The sequence below is a fragment of the Heliangelus exortis genome, chromosome 2 (assembly GCF_036169615.1).
Source record: "Heliangelus exortis chromosome 2, bHelExo1.hap1, whole genome shotgun sequence".
Lineage (NCBI taxonomy): Eukaryota > Metazoa > Chordata > Aves > Apodiformes > Trochilidae > Heliangelus > Heliangelus exortis.
Genome location: NC_092423.1, coordinates 98,194,623 through 98,219,097, shown reverse-complemented (window position 1 = coordinate 98,219,097; position 24,475 = coordinate 98,194,623). Strand labels below are relative to the sequence as shown.

General features: G+C 40.4%; 1 protein-coding gene across 4 annotated transcripts in view; it reads right to left on the bottom strand.

The window, feature by feature from the left end:
- Positions 1-401: 401 nt before the first annotated feature.
- Positions 402-24,475, bottom strand: part of SPIRE1 (spire type actin nucleation factor 1) — a 135,230-nt gene continuing 111,156 nt past the window's right edge. For 2 of the 4 annotated variants that reach the window (XM_071737104.1, XM_071737105.1), the window contains 9 exons: positions 21,049-21,212; positions 17,471-17,561; positions 16,430-16,572; positions 13,636-13,809; positions 10,150-10,287; positions 8,586-8,656; positions 7,931-7,958; positions 7,706-7,842; positions 402-6,932 (listed from right to left, as the gene is read on the bottom strand). In XM_071737104.1, coding sequence (XP_071593205.1) covers positions 6,680-6,932; positions 7,706-7,842; positions 7,931-7,958; positions 8,586-8,656; positions 10,150-10,287; positions 13,636-13,809; positions 16,430-16,572; positions 17,471-17,561; positions 21,049-21,212 — 1,199 coding nt within the window. In that variant the 3' untranslated portion in view covers positions 402-6,679. The remainder of the gene's footprint in view (positions 6,933-7,705; positions 7,843-7,930; positions 7,959-8,585; positions 8,657-10,149; positions 10,288-13,635; positions 13,810-16,429; positions 16,573-17,470; positions 17,562-21,048; positions 21,213-24,475) is intronic. The other 2 variants (XM_071737106.1, XM_071737107.1) reach the window with 1 other exon arrangement.

The following is a 24,475-nucleotide window of genomic DNA, read 5'->3' as shown; positions in this document are numbered from 1 at the left end:
GTGGTCAGCATCATGCAAGATATGGACCAGCCTTTTCATCACAGCTCCAGGAGGTAGGTCATGCTTTCACTATGAATTTACTCAATGAAAAGGCATTTTTGTGAAACACAAGTCCTGTCCTCTTAATTTTTCCACAGCTAAGGTGATTAACATGTGATTCTCATTTTATTGGAAGGCCTCTGCAAGTAAGATCATCAGTAAGGGCCCCTAATTTGGGGTCCTGCTGGTACAATGCCTCCTCTTTGATCATTTTGTTTCTAATCTAGTCAAAATCTGCAGCAGCTGAGGTTCAGGGCTCTAAGTCACTAAACAAACACAGGACATGACCTTACCAGCTGTGCTGTGTAAGAAATGATGCTCACCATCTTTACAGTTACCTTGAGAAAGTGAGCACAATGCAATGCCATTTTAAAGAACTTTTTATTAGTAATGCATAAACAAGAAATTGCATTTCAGTACCACATAACATGAAAACAAGCAGAAGACAATTCTATTGCCTTTCTCTGTTAGAGCTGATGCCCTGGCTGTACCTGAAGCTGCACAGACAGCACATACACAGTGACAGCAGAGAAGCAGGGGAAGTTCAAAGGAGAAGGGTTTGTGCTTTAGACCTGTTAATGTCCAAAAAGTGCATCTTCTGTTCGGGATTTTCTTTGCTTTCCTTTATTAAAAGGGGGCGCTGGGGAGGGAGGAACCAGCTTTAACAGAAATACAGCTCTGATACACTCACTGTAGCTTTGTTTTGCTTTCTAAAAGTTACAGGTAATTGTAACCACCAGTCCCTTCAATAGGAAAGTGCCCATCTCAAATGTCTGAGCCAAAGCTGGGCTTTGCCTTCCACCTGTCCCATATGCTGGGCCATGAGAATGCAGCTTCTCTATACACACACACACATAACCTCAATTGGTGCTTATTTCCACCAAACTTTGGAAGTCAAATTTCTGCAGAAGTTGCATCAACTCATGTCCATGTCATTTAATTCTACATTTAACAGCCCCCTGAAATCCAATTTAACAATTCCACTGCATTGTTTGGCCCACAGCCTGTCCTGCAAAAGCTGGAACATTGCTGGCTCCTGCAATCCAACACTGACCTGACTGGTTAGAGAAACACAAGGAGGACCTGTAGCTTACTGTAAACACTGCAACTGCAAAGGAGGCACCAAGAATCTTTTTTTGTTTTTTTTTTTTCGTATTGGATGCTCACTTTTTTTGGAATTGCAGGGTTTTTTTAAAAATCAGATTGGTTAATGATTGAGTAGGTCTTTTCCAGCTGTGACTGTACATTAAGTAACTTGGCACCTTGCAAGACTATCTGCTTAAAAAGTGTATTTTTTTTATTAGCTAATAAAATTGGTTCTTCTCCAACTGGTCTGCAAAAGCTGAGTTTAAAACCTTTGCAGACTGCAGCAGCATCTCTCATTATTTCAGGACACAGAGCCCAGCCCAGCTGTGTGTCTGCTGCTCAGCACAGCCAGGCACTGCCACTGCAAAACAGCCCAAGAGGAGAAACAGAAAAGTTAATGAATTGCAGTTTAGTGCCAATAATCAAGAAAAGCCACTACCACATAAAATTTGCTGTCTACTTGGTAACTGTTTAGCTCCATCTCCTGATGATGCCCTATGATGTCTGTTGAGTGTGGACAACCATGGGAAAATTTGGTTTGTCAAAGTCCTGTGAATTTTCAACTGTCTGGAATTCAGTGCACCTGGAAGTGGTGTTAATTGTTTTTAAGTGCCAGAAGCTGATAGAAACTTGCAGAGTGTGGCCCTATTATCTCCTGACACCCTCATCTCCTTATCAGAAGCTCTCAAAATTCTCCAAGCAGCTGTTAACCACTTTGTAGCCTCATTTGTTTGCAGGGGGGCCCCTGGGCCACAGGCAGACACACAGCTTGGGTAAGGGAAACTGAGCAACAAGAGCAGCTCTGGGATTTTTCAATGTCAAGCTGAGAAAGCAGGGAGGGCCACGGGCTCCCTCTGCTCCGGGCTGCTGGAGCTTGTGGGTGCCACTCAGCACCCATCCTGGTACAGAGGATCTGGCACCACACACCCCACAGGAGCTGCTCTGAGGACAACGCTCATGAACTTAGGGAATTGTGTCAGGAAACAGGGTCTGTGTCCTTGTATATCATGTCAGAACGACCTAATGCCTCTCTCTGGTGGTTCTCCTAGCAGGGAATTCTGGTGAATAGTAATTCCAGGCATGCGAAAAATCTGAAACAGTAGTAAAAATCAGACAGAAACAAGAAAAGAGATCTTTATAGATGGGATCAACATTCATAAACATTCTCAGATTAGCCTGAAGATAAATACACACAAATCAGGAAACAAACCAGAGCAGCTCCAAGTTATCAACATGGGGACTACTATAAAATTTTATGGTGATTTAACATAATCCATATGCTGTACCACTGGAGCACAGTCACAGCACTGTTCCTTCATGCTGTGTGCTGTCACTGCTTCACAGATGAGGCTGAGCTCCTAAGACATTCCTAAAAGATGTACAGAGCTGCTGGATGAGGTAAAGCATGAAAGTAGCAATCAGGAGGCTAAATTTGGAGCTTTCAAATTAGTTTCTTAATCTGTACAGCATGCAGCCCAAAACTAGCCATGGAAGCTGATGCTGAACTTGCTTGGGGAAAAAGGGGAGCTTGAAAGAGATGTGAGAATAATATAACAGTTGTGATTAAAATGTTCTCTCTGCTTCTGGTTTTAAAACTAAAAACAGTAATTTGAACACCTCTTCAAAAGATTGCCAGCATTTCTCTCCCAAAGGTGAGGGATGGAGATTTCCCAAAGCCTGTATGCCATGCAGGACAAGCACACCTTGGCTTACAGACTGCCAGTGCTGGAAGCAGTGACACATTGGTAATAGAGGGAAGTTGGCTGGAAATGATCACTACGTGCTCATCACATCACTGGGGTTACACAAGCAGTTTTATTGCTATTCTAAGAGTACTCTGACACGTTTCAATTCCTTCATGCAGCCTGGCTGGTGATCAGCTGTTATTCAATCATTTTCGTTAACAATTCTTTGCCAAAAGAAGCATCTGGCTGCTCTTACAAAACTAAAAAAAGCATGAAAAAGAGAGACAGAGAACCTTTAAATGAGCTTCCACATGAATAATTAACAGAGACAAGGGCTATAATGGAAAGGCATTTTATTTTTGCCAGGTAACACCCCTCCCTGTATATAGGAAGTAATAGGGAACAGGAAGAAAACAAAAAACAAACCCCAAGAGCACTATTGTCACCGTGACTATTTGAAAGGTCAGGTTTGAGAGCTGCAGCAAAGCCCTTCTTGCTTTCTCCATTGTCACTGTGAGGCAGAGCTGGGTTTGAATTCTCCACAATTGGGTTCACATACAAACCAACAAGATGGATGCTGCCAGTGGCATTTTTAACTCCTTTGGTCTCCTATGATGTATTTAAACAGACCTTGGCCATATTAATGAAAGGGAAAAAAATAAAATGAAAAGACTTTAAATTTCATGGAAGAGAGCTCACTGTGCTAGTCCTGCATTCTTTTCACTGTAAAATGCCTATGGAGTGCAACCTGTATTTAGGGGACCGAAAGCATTAATGCTAATAGACATAATAGCCAACACACTTATATAAATAAGACTCATTTCCATTTTAAAACATCATGGGAAAGCCAATCCCCACTGCATGATCGATGGAGACTTTCTAAAATATTAATAAATATATTACACATATTTACAAGCTTCTGATTTCATCCTCTTGACGCTAATGTGAAGCTCAGACTGTAAACAGGACGTGCAGGGCAGCCCCGCAGGGTACGCTGGCAAATGGCTGCAGTGGATTTGGGATGCTGGTGCAAGCAGTGAGATGGAAAGCTAAAAATAGCCCCCTCTGCAGAGAGGCAGGCGAGGGAGCTCCTTCAGGCTCTGCGTGGCAACTGGCCCACTGCTGTTTCCTTTGCAGAATGAGATGCCAGGATAATGTGGAGTAGCTGTGGCAGAGAGGAAGGGATGGGAGGGAAGCGGGGAGGCAGCACCACGTTTTTCTGGAGCTTGCCCCAACGTGTGTCAGCAGCCCGAAGGATTTTTTTTCCAGGTGAATCTGTGCCCTGCCCCACGGCTGTGTGAGCAACATAAAGCAGCTTGTTCATCCACTGCACTGCCTGGGTTTGTGCCCTGCCCAGTGCAGCAGAGCCTGGCCAGAGCCAAGGGCTCTTGGGCATCCCAGGAGGGCAAAGACGGACCCCGAGGCTTTGGCCACCCTGGATACTGCGGATGCTGCAGACTTGCTGCAAGGGGACTCAATTCCCTTTGCACAGCCAGGATTTACTTAGTCCTTGATCCTGCCTGCTCTGCAGTGTCCTACATTCCTCTCAAAGGGGAAAATAAATGTGCTGGGTACCCTGCACCTCGGGGGTTTGAGGCTGCCAGGGGAGAGGAACTGCAAGCAGAGAATTGAGCGATTTTAACACGTGGCCGGGGCACTTCCAGGAGAAAATTATAAGAGCAACAACTGGGGAGATGCAAAGTGAGATTTCATGCATTCCTTTCCATCTAGTTTTCCTGATGCACTGTGCAGCAAGCACACAGCCTGGTTTTGGCACAGAAACAAGAAAAAGTGCTGATGTGACCGAGATCAGGAGACCCTTCCAGCAGCAAAAAAACCTTCCAAACCAATCTGCCTGTACTGCTCACCTCCTGCAACCCTACATCCTTATCTCATCCCAGTACTCCAGGTGCTTCCAGAGGCACCCTGAGGGCCATGACAGCTGACCTTACATGGGTCAGCTACAAGGGAGAGTTAGCCTCAAGCCCTGCTTTTCCTGTTTGCATTGGTTCAGAAAAAAAAAATTAAAAACATTATTTCAATAAGCCCTGCATATGCAAAAATTCATCTTTTCCAGGGGGAACTTCAAATAAAAATAAGGATGGATGGAATGTTTAAGGAGACTTTGACATGTGCTTGTCAAATTAACATAAAAGATATGAGTGGCTGCTCCAAAGGCTGCAATGTAACATGCAAAAAACACTTTGAAGGGGAAGCCTTGTTCCCCTGGGCAGCAGCAGGCAGCCAGCAGTGGGACTGGGAGCCCAGTGGCTGAATGGGTGCCAACCACCCCTGGGGCCCCACAGCCTCCACACCGTCCCTTACCAGGGCTGGCAATGAAGTCTGCCTTGTCTGGGGCTTTTCAATGCATGATATTTGGATGGGAGAATCTGTTTTGATTAACACATCTTTAAAGTTGTGTTATAGAAATCCAGTCCCAGCTACTCTGGAGCAGTTCTGAGGTATCTCTCATTAATCCCAAGTATAGAAATGTTAATAAATAGATCTGAAACTTTTCTGCTATGTCATTCTATAATACACTGCTATATAGATATTAAATATGCCTCAGGGTATTAAAAAATTTATGAAAAAGTTACAGTAGTTGATTTTCAAGTATTAATAACTTGGCTACGTAAGCTTGTTTTTAAATACCAAAATTACCTGGCCCCAAATTGTTGATTAAAGTCTGGCTATGCCTGAATTGAAAAAAAAAAAGTATTTTGATCATCTAAAAAAGTGCAAAAAAGCATGAGATGTCAGTTAACATAACATTGTTGGAACACCTAAATTATTAGCCTAGCACTCTTTCATAAGAGAATTAAAAAGGGAAAACGAATGAAAACAGATGAAAGGGAAAAAAAAGAGATTGCTCCCAATCTGAGACAGCACTGTCCCAAATTTCAGCAGAACACAAATTTTTACAGCCAAGTTACAAACCCCAGAAAAAATGGGGTTATCAGTAGATATGCTGACAGACATAACTATAGCAGTATTTGTGTGCTCCATTATAATACAAATGTACACCTTACCCACCATTCTCTGAGTAACCACGAGAACAATTTTACAGGTATTCAGTTAAAATTAGAAGCCTCCCTTATTTCCCATCCTCCCCATAAACTGTACAACTCTGTCTACTACTAAAATTCACTGCTACTAGTAGTCATTATCATACATTCAAGATAGAAAGTAAATTACTAAAACCAGCTCAGGAGAGACTTAGAAGTACACTAAGGCTTAAAAAAGTACAGCAGCTCAGGGGGAATGGCAAACCAGACATGCAAAGAGCTTCATCCCAGATTTTCCCAGAGGACACTGTAGAGTCCCATGCTGAACCCTGATCTCAGAGCAACCAAAATGGTTCAAAGAAAGATGGTTTTGACTACAGTTGCTCACATTGTGTGTCAGGTGTGGAATATGACCCTCTGCTGTTTCAACTAGGATGTGAGCATTACTAGGGTGGTAATGCCACTATGACTTGCTGTTTGCTACAGTGCTAACACCGACACTTTGTTAGATTTGGTTCTCCACGAAAACTACGTTTTCAGCTCATCTCCTGAAACATGATTTAAAGCATGATTAAAAAAAAAACAAAACAAACAAAGAGACCGAAAGCAAGAAAAGGCTTTCTAGTTTCAACACACACATACAAAAGAGGCAACGATTTCAAACTATTGATTTTCTTTCAGTGTGAACAGCTGACCCGTTGCGCATCGTCCTGCACAAATCTGAGCCCGGCACCCCGCGTCCCTGGGGAGCGCCGGGGCAGGAAATCCTGTGCCCTAATGCAAGGGAATGATAATCCTGGTTCAAGGACTTTGCTCATGGATGATGACTTCATGAAGACGGAAGCAAAGGAAAAGGCACACAGCTCAGATCTCATTGATAGTCCTTTCAGAGGGGCAGTATTCAGACGTTCCTGGTGATGCCATGTAGAAGGACTGCGTTTTCCTTTTTAACCTCGCCCGCTTGTTGGCCAGAGTCAGGCTGCGCCGGCTGGAATTGATGATTTCTGAAATAAACTTCTTGCAGTCCACACACACTTCCATCGTGCTCCAGTCCTCCATTAATTCTTTGGGAAATTCTTCATGTGACTTATCCATGGATTTGGACCTTGAGGCCAACCTGAAAAGCAAAGCAGCAGGACCCGTCAATTATTTAGCAGCGTGGCAGCGGCCCCAAGGGATGTCTTCTGGAAACAGCACAGCAGAAGCATCCTGATTGAAATTTTTCTTTCTCCTGTCCCAGGAGACCATAAAGCTTCTGCCTGGTTTGACAGGATTGCAGGGTCACTAAATGAGGGTATCTGTGACACTTACCTTGATAAAACCAATCTTCTTAATAACTATAAACAGATTATGAGTTTGGCTAATTTGACACAGCACCATAGCACTAGTGATTTATGCAAAGGGTTTATACTGAATAATTATCTCAAAAAACGAACATTTCTTTTATGTTAAATTTTTCAAATTAGATTTGACAACCATCTGTGTGTAACTTGTGTAACACAGTAGGCTATGATAATGTCAAAGTGAAAAAAATGGTGCAAATTAGAAAAATTTTTTGGAAAAAAAAAAGATAATCTGTGCAAGGCATCATTGAATTCCTACTCAGTGAATGATTCTAGGCTGTGAGATTTATCTCTGAAGAGTCTACTCTTATCAGAAAAATACAGGTGGGCTTAAGACATACTGTTAGTATGGCTGGTTCTGAAAACCAAAGCAATGAGTGGAACAGAACTACATTTTCAGGCTCCAGAAAAGCTACCACAAACATTAGAAACGCTGACAACTACAAAACAACAGACAGTAATTAATGCTTGATAGAGGAAACATAATTAAGAGGAAACATTTTGGAAACACTTCCATAGACACACATGAGCTAGGGGTCTTCCTCACCTGGACATGCTCCGCAGGGACCGGTGGTGACTGGTAGAGGGCTTCTCTGGCCTCATAAAACTTTCCCCTTTTTGCAAGGTTGAAGGTCCCAGTGAGAAGATAGGGAGAGTAGAATATGGCTTTGATGGCAACCTCATCTGTTGAGAACAGCAGAAAGAACATGCAGTATCATTACAAAGATTACACCTCTTTAGAAAGGGTACAATTGTAAGTTTATTTACTTACTTTTTTGCAACACTGTGAGCACACAGGCCTGTGTAAAAAAAAAAAAAAAAAAAAAAGAGCAAGAATCATTTCATTGAGCAAAATTACACTTAAGTCAAGAATAAGGGATAGATGTTTTCAGGAGTTAAAATCCTCCTCCATCCCCTTAAACAAACATTTTTATTTTTAAAGCGTCTTAATGTAATAACTTCAATCTGAACATGAAGCCAAAAGCAAGGAGAAAAGTTAAACAAAAACTGCAGGTAAATTAAGAAATAGGAAAAAAAATGGCTGTTTTTTCCCTAAAGCAATCTCCTTTGTTGACACAATAAATCAGTGATTCCATAGATCTCCAGACTTATTGTCTCACTGTTCAACTTAAAATTTTTCATTTTGTTTGCAAATGACTCCTGTTCCCCCCTCCTCCACCAATACTCCAAAATAATCCAAAAGGTAAATTGTCTTGAAATGTTTGACCCAATAATTGAGATTACAGAAGTGTTGATTGAAGAGCCTGAATAAATTCCATCCCACTCTCCCATGAACATAAAAGTGTCTCACAGATATGAAAACAATCAACAGTATGCAGCAGAAACATCTGGCTGTTTCTAATGTATAAATCTGTATTTTTCACTCTGAAATGATACTCAATTATTAACAGATATTAAATACTTACCTTTTACAGAACTGACAAGTGTAAGACCAGGTAAAGAAAGAAAATCTTCTTGTTCGACAGCAAAAGCAGAGCTAAAAGAACAGAGGAGTTCACAATGTTAGGCACAAAAATTAATTCATCAGTCATTTGCCATCAGTGAGACTGCAGCTGCAGCTGCAGACCCCCAGTGATGGGGTCCATACTTCAAAGATGATACTGAAAAGAATGGTCCAGAATTCTATTTTTATATATCTAGAAATACTTTTTAGTTTTTTACCAAAATTAAATACTTGCCAAGTAATTATGAACTTATTTTCATTTTGTCACTGGTGTTTGTATCACTACTGTACAAAAAAGCAACAGGCAAGTGAGAGCACCAGCAGTAAGGAGGAGTAATTTACACTGAAGAACACAAGAACAAATAGGCATAAATTCAGCCATGAATAAATTTAGGCTGGAAATCGTTCCTAACCACCTGGGTCAGGTTCTGGGATGTACAGTTTTTGCTTGTGGTAACACTTGATTATTTTCTTCCAATCTTACATTTTTGGAAATTAGAAGAGGCACAAGAAAGAGCTTGAGGAAAACCTGCTTTATAGTGGGATAAAAAATCCAATCTATTCAGTTTATGCACAGGAGGTAGGGATCACATGTTAGGAACATTTCTAGAAAGGAAAGGCATTGAGCAATTAAAAAATTTGCAGTCAAATAAAAGATGTCATATTGAGATCCTAAGACTCAGGTGAGGCCAGATAAATTTCATTAGAAATAAAAGCGAACAATTTTAATATGAAGTTAATTAAAGCACCAACTTACTTGGAGATTGTATAAAAGCTCATTACTAAGTTTTATATATCATCACAATACAAACCAGCTGAATTTAATAAATTACATTTTAAGATTCTTGTCCCTCAGCCTTAAATGTATTAAAAACTTTAAACAAATCTGCATAATAGACATGGGTAGGCCTGTCTTCAAAGTACGTTGTATAGTTAAAGTACACTTGTTGGAGGTGTTAAAGAAACAGAAATCAAAAGTGGGAAAAAAGGATACTGGTAAATACCAATTCCCAACCTGTGCTTCACAGAAAAAAATATGTTAATTAATAGGTTCTGTAATGCTAAACCTCCTCCTGGTGTCACATGTCTGACTTCTCCAAAGGCTTTCATTCCCTCTTTGCTTTTTAGTGAGGATTTATATAAAAAACCTGTTGTAATTTCCTGCTGCTAGCTGCAATTCTATTTTCTGGAAAAGAAATGCTGAGCAATACTGCGGAAGGCACACGGACAGAAACCGTTTTAGTTAATAAATTTTAAAACATACACACACAGATTAAGCTCTGGTAATTGCAAACACTACTGTATTTTTACATACAATCTAAACAAATAAGGTGTTTCCATGAAAAGTTTTGATGTTTTGCACATCATTCAAGGAAGTTGACCTGGATGTTATACATTTAGGGGGAGCCTGGTGGATATTCCTTCTTTTTCTCCAGTCCAGGGTAAGAAACAAATGTGTTAATGGGAGGCTTGAGCAACTGGCCTCACTCAGTAAGCTTTAAGAACCTCCACAGACTCAGTCCTACCTTTCCTTTCTTGAGAGCAGTGTAGACATCTTTATATTGCTGGTACTTTTCCAGCTCTGCCTTCACCAGCACCTGACGGATGTGCATGACTTCCTCCACTGTCAGAGCCAGACATTCCACCGGGTAGCAGAACTCCTCCTGGAAGCCAAAAAACCCATATTAGTTCCAAGCCAAATGGCTTCTTCCAGACTTCAACCTAGACAACCAGCCACCTGGTTAGTAATTCCAGAAACAGGAGGGTTTCTCCCTTCAAACTGGAATAGCACTGGCTCATTCACGGGCATCACATGAGTTTCAAATGGTTGGAGACTGTGTAAATGTGATCTAAATGATCTGATGTTCAGCCTTCACAACAATGACAGTTTTCTTCATCTTTCCCCCTCAAACCACTTGACCCTTACTCTCTGTTTGTCTTTTATTACAGACTTGTTTCAAACCAATCAAGGTTCAGGTTTATAATTTGGGAGGGAACAGGTAGTTTGGCAGACGGTATCACTATAAAGTATATTGTTTGAAAACACACAATATCTCTGAGACTTTGTGGTGCCCAGAGTGGCCAAGGAAATTTGTTAGTAGCCCATTCTAGCAGTTTTTATTCAGTGGTACCACATCTTAGTGCTCATATGATCACAATTCCAGCAAGACTACAAAAACTCAAAGCAGTTGAGACAGAAATGTTGTTCTTTCTGCCCCTGGAAATCAACAGCAGCAATTTAAGCTTTACAGCACAATCTTCAAATAGGAAGCAAGCAAACTGGTTACCCAGTGTTGCATTATTAATAGCAGAGACTGAAACAGAGACTAACAACACAACTTTTCACTTCTAAAATTTTGCATCAGCATTTAGGAGAATATTGAGTGGAGAGCTCCTGAATTTGGTACCAGAGAATAAAAAGCCCCAACCCAATTTGTAATCCAGCCCTGTAGCTGATTATACATTTCCAACAGAAAGACAGAAACCTCTGTGGGAACTTCCATTGCTTTATGCTTAGTGAACCTTTTCAGTCAGCCCAGAGGGGCTACTGTGTGGTAATGACAATGACACGTAATGCTCTTTGAATAAATGAAGGAAATTCCTCCTGCAAACACAAAGCCGTGGCTGACACTTTAGGAATCTCGTTTACAAATTGAAGTGATGAATCGGATTGGCAGTGAAATGCTCCCTTTCCAGGCACTCAAGAGGTCTGTTCTGTCTTTCCATTAGATTAAAAAGAAAATCTTTCTACGTTGCAGACCTGGCAAACATTAGCATTTAGGAACCACCACATTTTTAAAAACTGTTGTCTTACCTATCTAGAAAGGGAACACAAAGAAACTTCACTCTGTTTAAGATACCCCACAAAAGACTAGAATTGAATTAACTTAGTTAGATTTGCCAGCTAAACCTTTGGGGCAGAGAAACACTGGATTTCTGGAAAGAACATATTACATCAAAGGAAGCCTCAGTTTGCTCTGAGGTGTAAAACTGCACAGCCAGAAGAAAATAACAGCTTGACAGCTAAGGGGCAGCTCTCAGTGTTTCACTCTGGGTTCTTCCCACAGCAGCTGCCTCGCTATGGAGAAGGCACGGCCGAGGGCTGGGGCGAGATGGGTGAGGAGGTGGGTGGGAAAGCAGGACACACACAATGCCAGCAAACCCCTCAATTCTGCATCGTGGGAGTCTGAGAGAAACTGAATGAGGCTGCCTGAATGCTCGTAATCAATCAGAGCTTAAGTCCTTTAGAAATAAGTTTCTTACTTGAAGCTCTTCCTTCCCCCTCATGAACGCCCAATCCTTTAATTTACAGAACGATGATGTAAGGGAATATTCCTCCTCTGAAGGAAGTCTGTGGGTCTGCTATAGGTGTGGAGCAAGTGCTAGGGGAACATGTGGGCCTGTTGTTGTACCAATCGAAAAGGGTTCTTGCTAAAAGCAAATAGAAACAGCTACCAGGCAACAGGGGAAACATAGAAAATGTTCACATCTTTAAATGCTAATGTTTTAATTCCAGAGATTACACAAGGACAACAAAATGTTAATGCAACATTAAGTGAAAGATAAATATTATGCTGGTTTCAGAAAATGGCTTGATTTTCTTTTTTTCCCTTTTTGGTATAGAAATAAGTGCACAAGAAAATCTTTTGTTTCAACACTAGCTCTAAGGCATTGAAATTAATTAAAATTACACTACGCGCTGACTAAACTTCATAAAACAATAATGCTTTGGAATTATTGCTCAAGCTTCCAACAATAATCTGGGCCTAAATTAGGCAGCTCCAAGTGAGAGAAATTCGGCTCTCCATGACACTTAAATAAAGCAGAACCTACTGAATACAAAACATGCTTTGAATGGTCTTAATTTTCTGGAGTTGTACTCAATGTTCATTTTAATATTAAAGACAGGTCAGTATTCTTACTTTTAAAGGGGAAAAATATCTTACTTAAAAAACCTATTAATATCTTACTTAAAAAACCTATTTTGAACGTGAAGTTTTTATGATCCTCATGAGAACTGCCTTAATGCTTTGACTATGCAATCATCTTATGTATAACGTGATAGCTTAAAGTGCATATATGTTTGGGGGGGTTTTTAACCAGGAAAAGCAAGTTGTCCATAATGTGTCCATATTGTGAAATAAAGTGGTTTCTAGGTAATTCTCATATGCATGCACACACCTAGTGGGCCCTTATGACTAACACATTTTTACACTAATATATTCTTGTAAAATTTCTCATCAAAAGATGCCACTAGGCATTTAAATGAGCTGCACTAGTAAATTGCAATATGAACAAGTGCCAGATTTGCTTCTCAATTTTGCAACTCACATTTCACAACCACTTTAAACTCTCATTGCTTTTGTAGACTGAAAGTTTCTAAGAATTCAGATGAATATCTCAGCTATAAGCTCTCCTGCAGCATGTTTCACACTTTCACTCAGTGGCTGGCACAAGAAAAAGAAGGAAAAAAATTGAATTATTCATGTTCAGTTCTATATAGGGGTAGATTAATTAGTTTTTCTTTTGAGTGGATTTGCCTTCCCTGGTACATACCTATTGGTAATTCTGCAAGTTCTGATACATAAGTGTGCTGAGGACCAAAACAATATGTAGGTTTCCAAGTAAAACAGATTGCCAAAGCCCTTCCATTCTGCATAGTGTATCGTGGTAGAAACATAAAACCTTATATTTTTTTTCAACATAGTCCAAAGATTACAATACTTTAGCTGGATTTTGGTGCAGGATCTTCATGTGCTGTAACGTTTAGGTTATGTCCCATTGATAATCCTGTGATGTTGCATTTTTAGTTTGCTGTCCTTTCAGAACTGATTTCTTTTCCCAGTGAGGTGATTGAAGACACACAAATATCCTACACACATCGAAATCAACGTCAATCAGGTGCAATGTCCCAGCCTAAGCTTTAATTCTTGCCACAGCTTAGGAAGTGCTCCCCTAGGAGGGAACATGCTGGTGAAGGTGATTTCCAAAGCCAGCAAAAAGAGGCAAACCTTTGTGGGTTTCCACCTGCTGGCAAAAGCTCTCTCACAGAGATAGTACATAGCCCCTGCCACCCCACACAAGGCTGCTTCAACGGGATGAGAGCTGAGCAGAGCAGCTGTTTGCATGGTTGAAAAAAGTGGTCTGAAAGTCATCCTTGGAAATAAACTGGTTATCCTAGGAACCTGAACAATAGATATGAAGCAGAGAAGCAAATGCTGTGTATAAATGAAACCATCAGCTTTGGTCCTCTGGGTCATGAAAAAATAATGAGAATAATAGCAATTAAAAAAAAAAGCAAATGAACTACAAAGGAATCCACACGTACATCTCAGGACACTGGCTTCATCTCACTGATTATACACCAAATCAGCTCACTACAGCAAGCACACCACCAGGGCTGACACCCCCCCACACCCCAATCCCCCCAAAAATATCACTGAGCTGCCCTGCCTTGCCATGTAGTGCTGGTAAGGTGACATATCAAAAGGACTGTTTGGTATTTTTCCAAGTTCTGCTTCCCTTCCCCACCTGCTTGGGTCTAACTCCCTCTGTCTGATGAGATGCCTCTGTTCACAAAACCATCGTTAGCATGCAAGACAGACCAGTTCCTTGCTAATCCTGCTAAGAGACTGTAGCAAACTCCTGCCTGTTTTCACTGGCTTTGAGGGCTATTTTATTGATGAGGCCTCTTTCACCTTGGAGAGAAACTGCGGTCACAGGAGCAGGTGATAAGAAATGAAACTCCATCAATCCTGGAGGAAGGGATGAAGAAGTGTGAAGTCAAATAAAAAGTAAATAATATTCTGCACTTATTGAGCAGCGATCACTCTGGGAACAGCAATGTTACATATGCAGCATCTGGTGCAGCCGCTGAAAGGAGCTGGCATCCCTCCAGGGAAGGAAAGACTTGCAGTAAGCCAAAGCATGGAACTGGGCCAGCATCAGCAGATCAGAAACCATCTGCCAAAACTAAAAACAAAAGTATTGTGGGAGTCGCCTCTCACACCCTAGAGGGCACTGTTGCCAAGTTAAAGAATTAGCTCTCTAGGCATCAAAATAGGTTCTTACTAATAGAAAATTATTTTCCTACTATTTTTCCTGCTTTCTCACTTCACAGCCTAAACCACTCCAGGTGGTTTAGTTCTCTAAAGATTAAAAAACAACAACAAAAAAGCACAAAAGAACCTAGTAGAAACTTTCCCATGCATTCCCACATTAGCCTGACTTATCTAATGGTTTTTCCTTATAGTATTTTAAGAGGCAACGGAATAGTTGAATTTGTTTTTCTGCAATTGTTGTATATTTCTAGGCATATGTCAGTGAACAGACTGACTAAGGGAGAGTATGTATGTGGTCAAAAAGGTCTTGACTGGTCTTAATAAAGGGGTTGACCTATTTAAAATAACAGCCCCATACACAACATTTTTATGTTGCATGATCCCCTCAAATATATGAGATAAATATTATGATGGAAAATACTTAGATACACTACAAGTGTGATGGAATAAATGCCTCAGTGTAAAATATAATGCTTTCTCCCCCTCCCCCTTTAAACAATATGTCTGTGAATGATTCTGTGCCTATCAGAAAATAAAGCTTGTGCTTCCTCACATAGGAAGTGCAGCAGGCCATGACAGGGCAATCCATGTTATATGAAAGTGTCTTCAAATGCATGCTGAAGAAACCCCCCAGTGTGGTTCTGGTGCAATACTTTTTTCTCCAAGTTCACTTTAGCAGAAGAAATCTAACTTGTGTGTTTATCAGCATGCTATTTATTACCTGACCTTCACCTGGAATGAGAAACTACATTCTACTTGGAAGGATATAATCAACAAAGTCCAGCAGACCCTCCAAAAAAGAGGAGGAGGGAGCATGTTGTGGGAATATCTGGAAATTATTTTCTTGCTACTGTTCAACCTGATCATCTAACAGATTTGGATCCAAGCCATCATCTTTTGGGCCAACAAAAACACTCTCAAAAGCCCACTGCACTGCACTACAAGACAGGGCAAGTGAGTATTCCCTTCCTTTCAAAACTAGGATGTGCTTATTGATTTCTCTTATTCACCGGTACTTCATGGGGCATACTCTGAAACCCTGCTGGTAAGAAAAGAGACAAGGAACATATCTTGCATGAAATAACAAAGCACTAATCAGTATGTCAGTATAAACAAACCAGGATTTCATACCCTTCACTGTTTAAACTCTGTTGGAAAACAGCTCTCAATTAAAGCTAATTGATCAAATGTACTGTACTTTCTTTTCAAGCAGTAATACAGGTTTTTGCCTCAGTAACTTCAACAAAGCAACAACAGACAAACCTTGATTTGGATTACTGAAAGAGTTTTCACACTACCACACGAGTTCTTAAGGTGGGAAGAAAAGAAACCATTCCATTCATTCTGCCATTAACTAAAAAACTTCCAACAACTCAAAATTTATCCCGAATCCCAAAATAGACCCGCTGCTTTGGAAATGTCTCCATTCAAATGAAAAATCGATCAGGTGAAGTTCATCTGTTCTGGTAACATTCTGAATTAAAATCAAGACACATGGCTTTACCCAGAGTCTTAATCAAAGTGCAAATGTTTCCTGAGGCACCTGTACCTGGAATTTTGGATGAATATGCTAGAGAGACAAAGTTCAAATCTTGATTTCAAAACGTCTTTAGAAGCCAAGAGCTGTTTCTGAATTGGGGAGTTTTCTTTGAGTCAAGTTCTAATCACAGTGAAGCCAAGTTTGAATTTTCATTATACTCTTAGCATGCCTCTTTTTCTCTCTCTTACTACCCACTCCACTTACAAGTGATCTGGAGCTCTGTTTTGAAGGTGGTAAGAACTGTCTCACATTGGTTGGTGTTTCCTTTTCAATGGAGTGTCGTCTCTGAGGCGGCTGCCGTCTCTCAGGCTGTGGCGTAGATGATATGGGCAAGAACTTTGGAGGCACTAAAGATTCAACCAGTATAAAAGAATTAGTTCTTATAAGACAGACTGTTGGAGTAACATTGCTCAATTTGCTCACTACTAAAACCAGCCACTGAGTTGCTAGAATTACCACTATTCATGGCTGAAGTAACATACCCATATTCAGAGCATCTTCAAGATGGGTATCACATTAGCCACGTTCTCCAGATGGAGAGGACAGGAATATTCATAAAAACCAGCATACATAGGTATGCTGCCACCCAGTTACCATCCTGTATAAATTTGGTGTTTCGGGGTACTAGCTTATTCTACTTATTTACCACCATGCACAGAAAACACATGCACAGGTTACACATTTCGCTACAAAACCTTTCTAGTGAAACTGAACACTTTGAAGCAAACAAAACCCGTTGTTAACAGAAAGGCCTATGTTAACCATGCCTGAAAAACAAAAAGAATAAATCCTCCTCTCTTGGCAGTTAAGCACTTGTAAGAAATACTGGTAATTGCTATGTGTCTTTCAAACAAGTACTTTCACTGCCAGGGTGATGGAGATGCAGGAAACATTTAAATTTGTCTTAGGTTAGAATGTGTTTCTGCAGTAACAAATTATTTTGTCAGATGTGAATGGCTAAACTATGCCCCACTGGTTTGTGACCTCCTCTACAGTTCCACATCAAATTCAAGTATGAAACCACCTTCTATTTCACAAATATATATGCCTCCACATATAGCAGAGGATAGTGTCTTCCAATTGCTGGTCACATGCAACCTGCTCAGAAGGTCCTAAGGTTCAGTGTTAGAGCCTTAATGCATTAACAACATTCAACTTTTTATAAAAGTTTCAGGCAAAGTTCATAGAACATAAGGCAAAAGAAGTATGTAAAAGCAGCCACTGAGCTCTCTCAATAAAACTCACTCTTTCTGCTGCTGGTGCCTTCTTGAGAGGGGTCTTCCACTTGTGAGGGGGAGATGCTGCTGCTACTTGCTGATTTGTGCACTGATTCCTCCTGTGTGGCAAAAGGGAAAGAAGCAGAACTCCTCAGGGGTTGTTTTTTCTTCTCTTATTGCTTCTTAACACACAGAAATTAAAAGCTTTCAAAGGTATTTGCGCAATTCACTCAAAGCCCTAGAAGAAGTCCTGAGGAAAACATTGACTCTACACCACACTGAGTAAATGGAATTTTCAATGCTCATTTTTTTTAGAAATTGAAATAAATGATACATGGTTGGAATTAAGTGTATTTAACTTGCTTGAAGGAACAACATCAGAAGAGAGGTGCATGAAACCACTACAACCTGTTAATTTTCCTCATTGTGTTCAAGGACTTCTAAAGATTTGCAGCTACAGCAGATACATTATCTCAACTTTGTACCTCATATTAGCAAGGATTCAGCACTTGGATTTCTCTGGTCTCCAGAGGAATGAGAACCACCCATATAAGCACCCTCAGGTAAAGAGAAATTAATCTGATCTCCACTGCACTGCTCTCTAATCCCTAATTCTGGTGCATTTCTCCATTCCTGTATTTAAAAGAAATCTCATACATTCTATAAGCATGTTTCATCACAACAGCCAAGAGCAATTCATGCAAGATGAATAAAAGTGGAACAGGCTTTGACTAACACCTCCCAGCTATCTAAAGCATTATGCCAACCAAATGATTAAATCCTTTGCTTTCACCTAAAACCTGTCTTCAGCCACTAGATACCAGCAAGATACAAATCGTGACAGGAGCCTCTCAAGGGAACAAAGTTGAAGGACTATGTGTGAACACTCTTTAGCTCTAATGTGAATGCTTTTAACCAAGGAGATTTACATCATTTGAGTTGTCAGGATTTAGAGAGCAAACAAGTTATCTGCTCCAAAATCCATCAAGTGGCTGAGCATCTCTCTCACGAATTTCTTTAGTTACGTCAAGTGCAAGCAGGAAAACCCCCACTGGCTGAAAGATTGCCTTCTTTGGTAACAGCAAGTTGGAAAAAAAAAAACTGGCAGGATCACCTCAGTGACACCATGCATCACAGGACAGAGGCCTTTAAAAATTCCCATCAGGAATGCTTCTACAACTTCTCAAACATGGAAAGCTTTTTTAAGAACACAATCTTGCATAGGAAGTACTGATGAACCATCATATGAATTTCTTCATGTTTATAAAGTAACTAATGACTATTATGGTAGACTACCTGACATTTTACAGGTAAAGTTGGATCAACCCAATACCCGTGACTGCACATATCTCCACAGGGCTGAACAATCAGAACTTCACATGTACTGAGAAAACCACAGCTTTAAAAGAATCCCCTCAAAACACATGAATATGTTACCGACATGATTTTTGTCTGGATATCTTTATCTTCATTAGGAAGATACTAGTTTTCTATCTGTATCAAAAAATTACTACCAGATTGCTACAGCTGTTAGCCACACAAATCAAAATGGCGCTTCCTCCTTCCCCTTGGAATCTGTCATTTTGACAGTGATGCAGAAAAAAAGCAAGGACAGAAAGCATGAATGGTTTGTATAGTATTCATCCTTGCCAGCACATGGGCACAGGACTGTATCGGACCTTCCCTTTCACCTCTGGCTTGTAACACTGAGTGTTGGGGTGTAGTCTGCATCACAACACAGCTGAGAGAAGAACAAAGGGGATGCATGAGGAAGAAAATGCATCTGCATCATAGCTCATTTGGAGGTCCACAGCTCAGCAGCACAGATATTTGCAGCCTGTAATTTAGAGCATAGCACAGTCATAATTTAACTCCCAGTGAGTAACTCTGAACAGGCTAAGCCCAGTTCAAATTGCAGGCAAAGAGGTGGCCGAGTCATTTGTATGCAATCAGGATGACACATAAGCTTTTTGGTGCTACATGCAAAGTAAAAGTCAGGAAAGAAGTAAGACATTTTCACAGAGTAATCTTCATTTTCTTCAAAGGCTCTATGCCCCACCTTGTCAGCTCAGAAAATTTCACCCAGCTCCCTCCAGTATGTTTATTTACATTACTTCTGCAGTGTTACTGAGCCCCAACCAGTATTTTGCTGAGCACCTTAATCATCTTAATCGCTTCACCAGCTACTTCTATTGGCTCAAACCAATACAGCATCTGTTCCCTGTGACAGCTTGATGCAGCTGATTTGTTTTCAATTTATCTTTTGTTGTGTGTTCCAGAGCTTATTTTATATGACTTTGCTTGCCTACACAGTATTCCCCATACAATGGTAACACTTATTTTTCACTGAATCAGTTTATGTTTCCCTTTACAGTTTTTTCTTCTATTGACTTCAGCTGCTTTTCTGTGTGAAATACCATGCTGCATTAGCTTCAGGATGCACAGAGTTACAAGCTGGGAAGCTCTAAGTTCAAGACCCAACTCTCACTGACTCCTGCTTCCTGCTCAGCTTCATTCATATTGATGAAACTACACATAGACTCTATAGTAATTAAAAAATTACAAATTGAGATTTCAGAATGCACATCTCTTCTGCTTTTAGAAGAAATGCACCAAATTATGCACTCACAAAAGTCACTCATAGGATAACCCCCAATACAAAGAGGGCAGCCTTTCACAGATGAAGAAAGCACGCAGAAACATAAATTTCTCCCCGCATATATTTCTTCCCAACCTCCTATCTTTAGATGCTTTTGTAAGCATTCTGTCAGGAAACCTCTTCTTCCCCATTTACTAGACAAAGACTCAGGGAAGACTGTCTTCCCCAGGCTAAAATTAGCCACTCTGAATAAGCCTTGCCTGCACGTGCTTTCCAGACAGCTTAACTTTCAGAAAAGTCCAAACCCAATTAACAGTACTACTGATGCAGAAGACAAACCTCATTCTTGAGGATGTAGTGTTGGCACTTCTTGAGGATCACATATAATGCAGTTTTTAAGCTAGAGAGCTTTTTTAATCTTTCCTCATTTTAAATTTGCTTTTTAAATGTTACATCTCCATTTGAGAGAGGATGGATTCAAAGTTGTTCCTCCATCTAAGTGGTATTCACTTGAACCTATCTGTGAAACATTTGTTAGGTGTTACTCCCCAAGCCTATAGAGAAAAAAAGGCACTGACACTAGCACCCAGCTGCAACCCCTCTGGCACAGCTGATGCTCTTTATTTAACAGGTGGTTTGGTGAGGTTGGCCTCACGTCTGAGGCCTTTAGTGACAGCTCCAGTACAGGTGCCAGAAAGGGGCAACACATTTGCCTGCATCTCCAAAAGCGTGACCACTACATATACACTGTGGATAGATACTGAGCATTTAGAAAAATAAGTAAATACTGGGCTTAAGGACAAAATTAGCATTTAACCTTTTTCAATAATATTCTTGGCTTTAAGGTTTGATCTTATATTTTTCAAGCTCCGTGGGATGACAAAGCAGTCATGGAAAATTCAGATTATAATCTGCAAAGTCACTTCTTAGCTGATCAGCACAGCCAGTTTGGGAATAAGACTCAATTCTGACAAACGGAGAAGCAAGTTGGAGCCTGATTTTTTTACCTCTGAATCTGAACTGTCAAGTTCAGCCAGTGTGGGAGCCTTGAGGAGCCTCTTGCGCTGCACTGTCACCTGCGTGGCCCCGTTCTGCTTTCCTTGTGGTGCCGGGCCACCGTTTGCTACAGTGCCAGCCAATAATTTCCTTCCAGCCTCTGGCGTAGACACATCTAGCAAAAGAAACAGAACAATTGGTGTTGGGACATAATTTTTATTTTGCCTTCTCAAATCCTACTGTCAAAGCAATGCACACAAAAGGAAAAGAAATTATTGTGATAGGTGTAAGTGTGTAATTATTTTAGTTTAGCAATAAGCTGCCCAGGGAACTACAGGCAGTGGCTTGTGGTACAGAAGCAAAATGAAAGAATGAAAGCAGTGGAAAAGCAGCAGTGCACAGTACTAAAAACCAATCTCAGACTCATACCAATCAGGAATACTGTATAAATCAAAAACTATTATTCCTTCAACTTATGGTCTATAATTAATAAGTATCAGAAGAATGCACAACTATATCTGGACAAGTGGATTTCCAGTGTATCTGAAGACAATCTGCCACACAGAAATTAGGAGGTTTAGCGTGGAGTAAACCGAATTTTTCCTGTGAGGACAGAATTACACTTTATTCTGCAGTATACAGAAAAGGAATGAAAATGAGCTGCATAACTAGCATTCATCAAAAATATGCACAATCCTTAGGTTTGAATGGTCATTTGTATTAAAAAAAAAGAAGTCTGTGATGCCAAATCTTCATGTAACAGCAGAAACTTGATGCTCCAGCTCTATTTTCATCTACATAAGTTTTACGAGGATGTAACTCCACTGAATAAATTACTTGGGATTTCTGCCAGCATGCAATGAAGATGCATCTAGGATAACATCAGCATTGGGTCTGCTGTACTTAGCCTAGCTTAGCTTACACATTAAGATAATGACCTAGGCTTTGATATTTTCGGACAGCTTAAAGTTTGGTCTGATAAATCAGTTTTATTCCTGTAGAAGCACAAAGTGCAGTGTTCCAATCTGGAGAAAATTATGTTGGAGGGAGAAGGAAGAGAAGCTTTTAATCTCCTATTTGCATGTATGCTTAAGCATCTGGTCTTTCTACAACTGTGTTTTTCTACTCACATAATTATAGGACTCCTTCCCGAGTCTTGTAATAACAAAGTACCTCCAGGTATTTGAAGGCCACCGTAATGAGGAGTTATTATGCCCATTTTTATCCATGGTGAAAAGAGGCACAGAAGGTCAAGTGACACATACCTCAAGTTACCAGGAGAAATGATAGCACCCAGATATTCCCAGTGCCAACAGAAGTACTCACACATCATTTGGAGTTATTTAATTGCCCTGGTATAATCAGACACGGGTCATTACTGCTACAACACAGCTTATGTTGATGAAAGCTGTTCTTGCACCAGGTAGGTTAGAACTCCACAGTCTAGACAAAGCCTCAGTTGCAGCAGTAGGTCTGGTTTACAACATTCTCACCAGAGCAGCTACTGAAAATGAGTAATGTGATTAATAAATTAAATCAATATACATATTAAAGAATTAATTAAGTTATTGTTAAATGCCATTTAACTGAGAAAGAAAGAACAGGGGATGTATTATAGTATCCCCAGTAAATCATACCTTCAACTGGGAGTGTAAGGAAAGGCGATTATTTGGATTATTAAAGTCACAATGACATTCCAAGCCTATGAATCTGTGTACTACAGTGTTATTACTGTCTTCAGGTCCTCCCTACAAAGACTTGCAATCAAAGACTTAGACTCTCTAACCCTTAGTTCCTATCTTCAAAGGCTTTGGTAATGGGTATCCTGACTAGCACTATGGCTTATAGGTCATGGGCTTTTTTCCCTCCTAGATTTCTGTGAGTACAGCATGGGTGTCCTCCACATCAAATGCATTCCTTCCCTAACAGCCACTCAGCACAACCCCAGAAAGCAACAGCAGGGAAAAAAAACCCAAACTGCCTCAACTCCCTGCTGCCAATACCACTTCTGGAGACCTCATAACGAGCTGGCATGAAGTTGATTGAAGAAGCTCAGGGTTTCCCAAACGAGCAAGAGGAAAAGCCTTTGATTTGTCTCTTGATTGCACAGGGAGGTTCCTGAACAGACCGTCCAGACTGCCCAATGGGGCAGCCCCAGGCACAGCATCACCACAGCCAAAGGTGGTGGTGTCCCTCCCTCCTGAATCCTTCCTGGGTAGTGACTCCTCTGCCTGATGGTAGGGAAGCTGAAGAATGACCTGTGAGCATTGTTGGACTCACCACAATAAAAATTCCTTATGGAAAGGCCAACAGCATTGCCCTCTTCCCAAAAAAGAAAACACAATAGTTCTGGTGAAAGGAAAGCACATTTATCAAACATCCTCTTGCACTAGGGGAGGAGATGAAATGGATACCCAGGTTTTTATTTTTAGTTTTGGTTTGGGTTTGGTTTTTTTTGTTTTGTTTTTTTTTTTGTTTGGTTTTCTAAGAATTTTTATGACTTTTCTTTAGGCTCCAGAAAGCAAAATTTCCAAACTACTTTGGAGGTAATTTGTGTAGCAAATTACTACCTGTAGAGTCTAAACCAGGCACCTATTTAAGCTCACACAAGTATGAGTTGTTCAGAAACATATTGGTTACAAGTCTTGAAATACCAAAGAAGCTTAGGTGAATTTAGAATACAACCCATTCTTTCTTCTAAAGAAAAAGTTGTGGAGTGTTCTTATGGCTTGCAAGCACTAAAGAATAAAACAATAAACCAACAAATTTCACAAAAGTAAAATAACAAAACTTCCAATTCACAAAATCTGTTTTGACAACAATGGTTGAGTTCACTTTATCATCACTTTATCATTCCTGCTCTTACAGAACTGGATATCAGATTATCAGAGTTTGAGGAAGGGATCATGAAATTTTACAGTTTTAGCAAACAGATTTCAACAAAAATAACTTGTTCCAAAATTAAAACCAGGATTTGTTAGCAGATGTGGACCAAAAATCAATTACCAAAAAACAATTACTTAAAGCTATTTTAGAGATGTACTCAGACAACAGAAACATTACCATGTGGCAAATCATCATTCCTCATCATAAACAAGATAAAATTAATCGGGATAAAAAAGTCAGAAACAACCATTAGACCAACACTTTTGAAAACTAATATGGTAGAAGAAATTAATGGACCAGTCTTTGAACCAAAAAACTCATTTTTATTCTTTTTAAAGGGGGAAGGAAAGAAAAGTCAAAAGGGGGAAGGGAAGGGAAGGGAAGGGAAGGGAAGGGAAGGGAAGGGAAGGGAAGGGAAGGGAAGGGAAGGGAAGGGAAGGGAAGGGAAGGGAAGGGAAGGGAAGGGAAGGGAAGGGAAGGGAAGGGAAGGGAAGGGAAGGGAAGGGAAGGGAAGGGAAGGGAAGGGAAGGGAAGGGAAGGGAAGGGAAGGGA